Genomic DNA, 10,263 nt, shown 5'->3' with positions numbered 1-10,263 from the left:
ACTCCACGCAGGCTCCACTCCCCTTCCCTCCAAGCCATCTATCCAGGACCCCTACCCGAGGCCAGTGCCCTACTCCACGCAGGCTCCACTCCCCTTCCCTCCAAGCCATCTATCCAGGACCCCTACCCGAGGCCAGTGCCCTACTCCACGCAGGCTCCACTCCCCTTCCCTCTCCCCGCCTACCCGGATCTCCCACTCCCCCAGAGCCACACACGCACCCTGCCACCCGCCTCCCTCCTCCAGGCCCGCGGGGCCCCTCTCCTCTGCCCGCCTCGAGCTTCGCCCCGTCGCGGGACGCACAGGGGCAAGCGGCGCCAGGCAACGCAGAGCGGACAGGAGCCGGGGAGGACACCGGGCTCACCTGCACCGCGTGGCTGAGCCCCTCGCGCACAGCGTAGTTGAAGGACTCCACATGCGCCCGCGTCAGTTCCTGCAACGCTGGCTTTTGCTGCTCCCGCGGGATCCCATAAGACGGGTCAGTTAAGTGCTTTAGGCTAGGCCCGCTGGGCAGATTCTGCCACCGGCCGGCTGGTTCCAGGCGTCCGTCGGGATCCATGCGTCCGCCAGGATCCATGCGTCCCCCAGCACACCCACAGCCAGAGACCGCTCTGCACGCGCCGGGAAGAAGGGCAAGCACGCCGGCGCCCACGGCCTGCTGGGAAATGTAGTTCCTCCGGTTCCGCCGGACTTTGGCCCTTCGATTTTACAGGGTCGACCTGAAACCTACACCACAGAGTGAATGGGCCGGGCTGGAACTATACGGAGCCAGAGCGCGGCGGTCCCACCTAGTCCCCGCTCCGCCGACGGATGGCCGAGGTCCGCTTCACGCCAGCTCTGCGCCCCGTTCGTCGAGTGATCTGTTTAGCGCTCATTCGCGCAGTGAATTAGGCCGGGAGGAGAGTGGTCTTCGGAGATTCCTTCCCCTCCTGTTAACCATGATCACTTTCCGAAGCTGATGCCTGATGCTGACCCTGACTTGTGGAAAAAAGCAGAAGTTGGGAACCAGACCGACTGCTGTCACCACCCAGCTGTGAAGTCGTGAAAGCTGCCCTGCGATGGTGAAGAAGTGGTCTGTCTTCGCTAGCCTCCCCCCCTTCCATCTAGACCAGATTCCTGAGGCTTCAGGAGGAGGAGACTTCCAGCCTTAAGATCCTTGGAGTTTGTGCAAGTCCTATGAATCGCTTCTCCCCCCAGGATATGGGTTTATCAAGGAATGTCGGCACATGTTTTTCAACTTCATCCTTTGGGTGTGTATTTAACAGTTGTATTCTGTATTGTGGCATAATTGGCTTGAAGTAAACCACACGTTTAGAGTGTGCACGTGGATAGCTTTTGACCCATGTATACACCGGTGGAGCCATCACCATAATTAAGGTAATGAATTAATCCACCACTCCTAAAAGTGCCCTCCTGCCCCTTGGGAATCCATCCCTTCTGTCAGTCTTAGTCTACCTAGGTCAGCTGGTAGTTCTTACCCCTGTATCACTTTTACAAGTTATCTTCTGTTTCTATTCAATGCTGACACCGTTAAACCTGACGAGATGGGCTAAATTCTTCCTCCTATTTTATCACGTCTCTGCTCCTTCGAAGGAAAATTCTTCCTTCGTCCTCCACCCCCCAAGTCAGGAACTCTTTGAAGGCAAGAGAATGAGGGGGTTATTGTTGGAACAACCATTTCCATCAGCTTACAAATTTGCTGGAAAAGCTGTTAAACAGAACAATACAAAAACAACTCACTGATTCCTTGTCCCTCTTCAACTACCAAGTAGAATCCTCTTCAGAGCACAGGTTCTGAACGGATCATCCTTACTATCTCTCCACTGCTTTCAAGGTTCATCCATGCTACAGCAAGTTTCAGTACTTCTTTTCTTTCATGGCTGAAGAAAAATGCATTGTCTGGCTACATTACATTTTTAACATTTGGTAGAATTTAGCAGTGAAGCTATTAGATGCTGGGCTTTTCCCTATGAAAAGATTTTTTGGTCTTTACTTCAATCCACTTTTTATGTCTGTTCAGATTTTCTGTATCTTCTTGAGTCAGGTTCATCAATTTCGTGTCGTTCTAGGAATGTGCCCTTTTGGGGCAGGTTATCTAATTTGTTGGCATAAAATTGTTCATAGGATTCCCCTATAATCCTTTTTTTAAAAAGATTTTGAAAATTTATTTGACAGAGACCACAAGAAGGCAGAGAGGCAGGCAGAGAGAAGAAGAAGCAGGCTCCCCGCTGAGCAGAGAGCCTGATGCAGAGCTTGATCCCAGGACCCTGGGATCATGACCCAAGCCGAAGGCAGAGGCTTTAACCCACTGAGCCACCCAGGCACCCCGCCAAAATATTTTACTTTTTTGACAGAAAGAGAGGGAGAGAGATGGCACAAGTAGGGGGAGTGGCAGAGGCAGAAGCAGGCTCTAGGCTAAGCACAGAGCCCAACAACTTGCAGGGCTCAATCCCAGGACTCTGGGATCATGACCTGAGCCAAAGGCAGACTCTTAACTGAGCCACCTACATGCCCTCTACTGAATTTTTTATTTGCATTACTATACTTTTAAAAGCCAAAATTCTTACTTGGTTCTATTTTTATAGACATAGATATATAAATTATATAAACAATTTATATCTCTTTAATGATATTCTCTCTGGTGACACTGTTCTCATCATTCTTTTAGTTCTTTAAACATTTAAATAGCTGAATTAAAGTTTTTGTGCAATAAGACCAATGCCTGGGCTTCCTCAGGGATGGTTTCTTCTGATTGCCTTTTCCCTCCAAGGGCCATACTTTCTTTTTTCTTTGCATGTCCCATAATTTATGCTGAAAACTGGAAAAATATAATACTATGATGGGGCAACTTTGGAAACCAGATACTCTATCCTCTCCAAGGTTTATTGTTGTCATTGATTAGACTATCCTGAAATAATTCTGTAAAGTTTATATTCTTTGATGTGTGTGGCCACTGAAGTCTCTGCTCTTAGCTTAGTGGTCAACTAATGACTGAACAGATTTCCTTAAACACTTGGACCATTAAGTCTCCCTGTCTTTGCCAAGGGTGTGTGTGTGTGTGTGTGTGTGTGTGTGTGTGTGTGTGTGTGTCTGCGCATGCGCCTTGGGCATGCCAGGGAGGCTTGTGTAGATCCTCCTGGTCATATAGAGGTAAAAAGTAAGGGAATTCAGGGTGCTGGGGTGGCTCAGTCTATTAAGTATCTGACTCTTGTTCTTAGTTCAGGCCTTGATCTCAGGGTTGTGAGTTCAAGCCCTGTCCTGGGCTCCTACTTAAAAAGAAAAAAAAGGAAAAAAAAAAGCTGCAGGAATTCAGGTCTCCCCAGGCCTGCACACAGCCCTATACATGTGTGTGGCCTTCTTTGTTCTTTAGAAACTTTTTAAAACTTCTGATGGCTATCTCATTCCCCATCTTTCCCTGAGTTTTTTTGGTCAGCTTGTTGTTCCGTCCAAATTTTACAGCCATCCCAGGAAGCTGATAAACAACTGCTGATTATTTTTAACAAACTCACGTAGGGAAAAGGTTGTTCACACCAGGCCCACTTTGAGAAGTGCTGAGACAAGCCCTGAGATGAGGACCTACATGAACAGCCAGACAGGTCAAATGACAATTCACTGGGAATGGGGCTTTTTGGAGGAGCTTCAACGCCTCTGTATCCTCCAATTGTTGCTAGACTCTGGGGTTTTACCATGATCATGGGGCTTTTCATTTTCAAGGCTACTACGGAGCTAAGGAAAGGGGAATGAAAGTAGAGTGAATTAAAACATTCCAAAACTTGCTATTCTTATCAAGGTAGAATGGTTTTTCTTTAATAAATGTTTCTGGATTGTTGCAAGCCGTTGGTTAATTTAGACAGTTTTTTCCCTGCTGTTCTTACTGATGTCCTCTCATGTGAATTTTGAAAAGGAATCTTGGCTTGCAGCAATCAACCTATGCAAAGGATTCCCTGGGACAGGAGCTCATTTCCCTTTGCCCTTAGGGATGTTTTGGGGGAGACATCTTTAAATTATCACTGAACCTCTGGGGCCAAAGGTAACTTCAGGTTCTTTAAGGAGAAGGGGCAGCTCCAGACAGCAAGCAGGACCAGCCCATGAAGAGAGGTCCTCCAAAGGCTTTGAACCTGTCCACTCTCAGGATCCTAAGTAGTTTCCTGCTTGGGTTCCTGCTGCTTGTCCCTGCACCCGGCCCATGCAATCTACACTGAGTCTGGTAGGTGTGTATCCTGTCAAATCAGAGACTGTCTGGAGTGCTTAAGGCAGGGTTTCCATTTGTGGAAGGCCACAAATCTTTGTGCCAGATGTTTATGGAGTGAAAGAGGCCATACATAGGAAAGAAGTCCAAAGCATCCAGTCTCATCCCACAGGAAGTTACAAGTTAAGGTAATGAATTAATCCACCACTCCTAAAAGTGCCCTCCTGCCCCTTGGGAATCCATCCCTTCTGTCAGTCTTAGTCTACAGCTGGTAGTTCTTACCCCTGTATCACTTTTACAAGTTATCTTCTGTTTCTATTCAATGCTGACACCGTTAAACCTGACGAGATGGGCTAAATTCAAGTTACAAGTTAACTACAATTTATATAAATGACACTAAATGCCTGAGGCGGTGCCCACTTACAGATATTCCTATACGTGGCCTTAGTGAACTCTTAGAACTTCACGGTCTTCCTGCTGATTGTAGAATCATTTTATGAAGCCCCTCTACCTCCTCCCATGTCTGAAGCACACATAATGCTTTCTCACAACCATGGGTCTCACTTGACCATCTGTAGCATGATTCAGACAACACACAAGGTAGGGAAGAGATGGACCGGATTTTGGCAGCAGAAATTATTTCAATGCTTCACCTTGGAGGAGCACATTACAGTTTCAAAGGACAGTCTCTTGGCTTATGTATTGGGTAACATGCTGTGTCAGCAAGCAATGGCCACATCTGGCCTGTGTTTGTACCACCTGTCAACCAAGTTTGTTTGTTTGTTTTTAAGAGTTGGTTAAAAAGAAGAAGAATATGCAATAAAGAACCTGTTTGGTTTGCAAAGCCTAGAATATTTACGACTCTGACCCTTTCTGGAAAAAGTCTGCCTACGTGAACAAAAGAACTGTGGATTCATATAACCAGTGATATCCTAGGACAATCAACCACCATGATGAGATGATAGAACCAAAGGGCACAAAGACGCTTGAAATATTACTTTAATGCTCTGGGCATTTTAAACATTCATAAAATCACCTTATTTCAGAAGTCATTTCCTCTTAGGTACAGATTCTGCATCTAGGATCAGAGACAAGTGTATCACTGAATTTTCTCCACAGCACCCACATGCTGCAGGGGACTTACTCTGGCCCCTTGTCTTCCCCAGCAGAGTCCCCCACCCCCACAACAGGGCTGGATCCACACCTGCTTGACACAACCGTGGCTGTCAACAAAAACACACTCTAGCTTTGCTGCTGTTTGCAAATCCTGTGGATCCCATACATTTCTGACACTACCAGATATCCCGAGTCTGGGATAATTATCCTGAGGTGCTAGTGAAAGGGCGAGTGCACAGGTAAGCATGCCAGCACCTGCTGCACTGAATCATACAGACACTGAGGCACTTCAATGTTCTGGGTAAAATCGAGTTTATGATTACCACAGGAGTTAATGAGGGAAGGGGCTTTTCTCTCAGTAACGAATACCCTTAACACATACTTAGCAGATGTATGAATTCCTGGCTGTTTACATTTGTTGTCAAGGCTTCACAAACTGTTTAAGGAAATGAAAGCATGTTTGAGTTTACAAATGCTGGACAAGAAGCAAAACGAGAACATGCTTAGACAGCAGTTGCTTATATCATGAATACGTAGGTCGACGCGTTGACCAACATGGTCATTCCTCAAGAAATGCCTGTCCTTCCTAAAGGAACTTTTTCAAAAAGTCCTGGGTCTTATTTTATTATTCTAAGGTAGCAGTGTGTTTGTCCTTCCTTCTTAAGCAGTGGTTCAAGGCATCTCAAAGCATACTGATGCCTCAGGTCCTGATTTCATTGGTCAGAGGTGGGAGAGAAAGGCAGGGTGTAGAAACCAACATTCTAAAAAAGCTCCCCAAGTGATTCCAGCATATAGTCAGCACTGAGAACCTTGGTACCACAGGTTCTTGAGTCTTCCTAACCTCACCTGTCCTCACTAGAAGTCCCTGAGGTAGTCTCCAGGTCAGGCAACAATCCCTTCCATGAGATAAGAAACTAAGGCACAGAGAAGTTAATGGGTTCATCTCACACTGTGCAGTCAAATGACAGTGCGAAGATTGGAATTAACATCTCCAAATAAAGAACACTCCTCCCCTAGCAACTGGCAACACATACGCACTCTGCATGTAGGAAGACTGAGGGGCGAGGCATTACCATCTGTGCCAAAGGTATCATGGAAGGGTATGGAACAATTCTGAGCCAACCTGACCAAAACTGATCCCACCCGATCAAAAACTAATGCATGAAATAGATATTTATTTGAAACATTGTGAGGAATGAAGCATAGTTTTCTTTTTAAAGTTTTATGTCCCTCACATATATGCCAGTGATTGAGGTTTCTTAGTAATTATGTCAAGATCCATGGACTTGCACCATCTAAATTCTTAGCTCTGTCACTGTGAGAGTTAGGAAACTCTCAAATGTCCCTTTAATTTAGGTCCAAAAGATCATTACAGACCTACACTCACATATGATAACACAACAAAAGCCTCCATGCTTCCCCCGTCACCAGTCCACAGAGAATTCCCAAGCTCACACTTTCTAGAAGGGTGTGCACCTTGTCATGATCTGCTCAAAGTCCCCAAACACTCATCGAATAGTGCTGGCCTTCCAAGACTGACTTTCCCTGCTGACTGTTTAATTTCACTCTGGATGCAAACCCTATTGTCTGTATTCTGGGTAACCAGAGTATTTTGTAATTCCAATTTGCAGAAGAGCCAAACCAGTTGGCCTTTCTCCTTCACCCCGACATAATGCTACCACGTCCTACAGCCACTGCTACGAAATACTCCTTATCCTTTCTTCACCGTGAGCTCCCACATCTCATCGTGTTTCAAGAGGCATTGCTCTTTTCCCTTTTTTAGGAAAGTCTCCCTGACGGTATAACTGTTGTCTGGTACCACACAGAAAGAATAATGGGGCACACATATACACAAAGGAAGAACACAGCACGTACTGGACAGGGGGCCTGCTGTGGTTCCCAGTACATTCTAAGAAGGACCTGCTCATTCAGCTCACGTTGGAACACAAGTAGCATCTTGTTCTTCCCACTGCTAGTGTTGTAGCCTCCTGAAAAGTCTACAGAATATTTGATCCAGTGAGTGGAAACTACACCTAACAGGACACATTTAGTGACTTACAAGATGCTGTGTAGAGCTCTGAAACCACGTCTTTCCCATTTTAGGAGATTCCCCCATTCAGGCCAGACAAACACTCATTTAGACCCTCGCCTGGCATGCAGAGGCACAAGCAGGCAGAGAATCTTCCCTGGAACCAAACGAGCCCTTCTAGCTCCTGCAGAAGGTGCTTTGAGGGCAAGAAAATGGGGGAGAGCTACCTGTGTCTAGGGCAGTGTCACTTGGTAGGGTGTGTGTGTGTGTGTATTTATGTGTGTAACTCTACTTCTCCTACCCTCTAGAGGGGTTTTTACAGAAGTTAAAACAACAACAAAAAAAAGTGAGCCAAAGGGAACTTTGCAAAAGTGCATGGAGAATTCTGGTTAAAACAAAGATAAGTGAGGATCATCATATTTCCAAAACCTACCACACCCAACTACTAAGTAAAGCAAGACATCGTATTTTGTTTTGTTTTGTTTTCTCTCTCATGCTTATTTGATGCTTATGGGTTTGTGGCAAACTTGCTGCTTGGTTTCTAAAACATGCACAGAGCAGATCGAGAGCAGCACTTGCTGTTTTGGTGCCTAGCCCACACTGGCCCTGACAGGTGACTGACCAAATGCCGTCAGGAACATGACGAGGAAAGCCCCCTTCGCTCGCTGTGAGGTGGCGCCCAGCATGAACCCGAGCGCTGTTGGTGCATGCTTGTCCAGACTTCCACGGGCAGGTGCTGTGGAGAGAGATGGGCAGGGGACACACTGGCAACCTCCCAGACGCTATAATATCCAATCCGTGTCCCAGACAGAAGGGTTGCAGCTGGGCATGGAGCTAAGGCACTAAGGCTGCAGCAGGTGGAAAGACACCAACGAAAGGTCCAACAGTCTCAACCCCCAGGGAGGAGAGGCGCTGCTCACAATGCTGCCTTAGGATAAAAACTGGATTTTTTTTAAAGGATGAGAACATAAAATAATCAAATCCCTGTCTTTTCCCCTTAGAAGAGCATTTGGCTCCCCGCCTCTGAGCAACTGGCTTCCATTCTCACATCTCAACAGCAGCGCTGAGAGTGCCACCTGGGAACCCCTGAGCCACCGCTCTTTGGGGAAGCTGCCTTTCCTTCTGGTGTTCTCCATTCTGTCGCGGCTTTGCCGGTTGCCTCTCTTTCTCCAGTCCTGGCTTGGTAGTGAGCCACCCTGACAGTCCACCTTCCCCTGGAGCAGGAGCTCATGCTTCTTCTGAGGCAGCTCTGAGCGCCTCCCTCGGTCACAGCTTGATGAACGCCGCTGGCTGGACGTGCTGCGGCTCCACGTCTGGGGGTGGGAAGACACTGGAAATGGCTATGTCCACGATGCCCTGGCACAGTTCTGCATAAAGCTTCCTGAAATGTGTTTTAAAAAATATCATTGTAGACAGTCATCAAAGTGCAAGTGGAAAGTCAACAGATATTTTTTCACCGGGACCTGCCCTAAGTGTTCCATCTCATGACCAAGTTCCTAAAACTGGTTTCCATGGTACATACACATGCTGCACGAGCATCAAGCAGCCCCTTACCAAGTACTTCGGGAAGATCTCGGGTGAAGAGACCAGTAACTCCTGCTCTCACTGGCAGGGAAGATGGGCAATCTCCATAGAGTCTAAGAGCCATCTTGCCTGCCTGTGGTGGGTATACTTGGAGGGAAAGCACCTTCTCAGTGTGGCTGAGGAGACCCTCGGAGAGACTCCCCAGGGGTGACAAATAGGTGACACCTGGGGAACGAGTGAGGTCAGACAGAGGATGACAGGGTAGAAAAGAGGAGGGAAAGGACAGATAGACCCAGAGAGACAGAAAGGAGCGGGGAAGAAAAAAGAGAGGAGGAGAGAAAGAGTGTGTTTGTGAGGGGGAGAAGGAACGGTGCGCACTGAGAGTGGATTTTATTGGGGCAAGAGCAGAAGAGGAGATCCCCGTTGGAAGGCTCTCTGCAAAAGCATCCACAGTGATGGAAGAGGGCCTGTGGGAGAGCTAGGACAGTGGGGGTGGAGAGCAGAGGACTGTCAAGGCTGGAGGCTGAGCGGACCAGCTCTGGAACTCTGGGCTGTGATGTAATCTGGTGGCTTTAAAATTAAGAAGTTGAATAAGATTACGTTCAGGGAAAGCATAGTGGAGAGAGAAGACAGACACCCAGGGCTGAGGTGCTGACTGGGGTCCACTGATGAGGAGCAAGAGGCCAATCCCGCCCACATCTCCTCAGCCAAAGCTTCCCACTACAGAGTGTGTCTCAAGCCACAACAGAAGAGTATCTCAGCATGGTGTCAGCATCTCCCTCAGATGCTGCTGGGAGGTCCAGGATGTCCACATGGAAAGGGGCCGCTGCACTTGGCAATATGGACTTAGCTGGGGACCTTCAAAGAACATTTCTGTGGGGTGGAGGGGATGACATCCAGCCCAGGATGGACCACAGCACGGATGAGGACAGAGAAAGATCACACACTGCGTTCCAGAAGTCTGGCTACATAGGAGCAGGGAGGAGTCACCAGAGCAGGACATGGCCTCGAGGGAGGGCTCTTTATAACTGCTGAGGAAATCTGCTGCTTATGCACACGATGATGGGAACCATACCCCGAAGTGGGGGGTGGGGGGGGGGGGGGGCTGACACTGAATGAGGAAGGCAAAGGGACATGGGACAGGAAGCGGGGTGGAGAGGGCACAGGACACATGGGATGACTGAACCTTTATTGGAAGGAAAGGGGAACAGAGGCATGCCGCTGTTTTCCAGCAGTCCTGCTCACCTCTCCTTTCGACTCAGTGCCAAGCACCACCTCTCAACAGCAGCCCTCTGCTCAATGATACTACTTTAACATCCTTGATCAAGGATAAAGCATGTCCCAGTTTGTAATCTGTATTTGTCTGGTCCTTTGTCATGCCCAGTCTTTCCAAGGACAGGGCCTGTGT

General features: G+C 47.9%; 2 protein-coding genes across 3 annotated transcripts in view; both read right to left on the bottom strand.

The window, feature by feature from the left end:
- The window catches only part of POLR1B (RNA polymerase I subunit B), a 34,176-nt gene extending 33,538 nt beyond the window's left edge, over positions 1-638 (bottom strand). Inside the window, exon 1 of the mRNA XM_059405610.1 lies at positions 362-638. Coding sequence (XP_059261593.1) covers positions 362-574 — 213 coding nt within the window. The 5' untranslated portion in view covers positions 575-638. The remainder of the gene's footprint in view (positions 1-361) is intronic.
- Positions 639-5,167: 4,529 nt separating this feature from the next.
- TTL (tubulin tyrosine ligase) overlaps positions 5,168-10,263 on the bottom strand; it is a 32,582-nt gene continuing 27,486 nt past the window's right edge. Inside the window, exon 7 of one of the 2 annotated variants that reach the window (XM_059405608.1) lies at positions 5,168-8,712. In XM_059405608.1, coding sequence (XP_059261591.1) covers positions 8,598-8,712 — 115 coding nt within the window. In that variant the 3' untranslated portion in view covers positions 5,168-8,597. The remainder of the gene's footprint in view (positions 8,713-10,263) is intronic. The other variant, XR_009405309.1, reaches the window with a different exon arrangement.

This window comes from Mustela nigripes, chromosome 7 (assembly GCF_022355385.1).
Source record: "Mustela nigripes isolate SB6536 chromosome 7, MUSNIG.SB6536, whole genome shotgun sequence".
In the NCBI taxonomy this organism is placed as follows: Eukaryota; Metazoa; Chordata; class Mammalia; order Carnivora; family Mustelidae; genus Mustela; species Mustela nigripes.
Note: the sequence above shows the minus strand (reverse complement) of the source record. Positions and strands in the feature narration are given on the sequence as shown.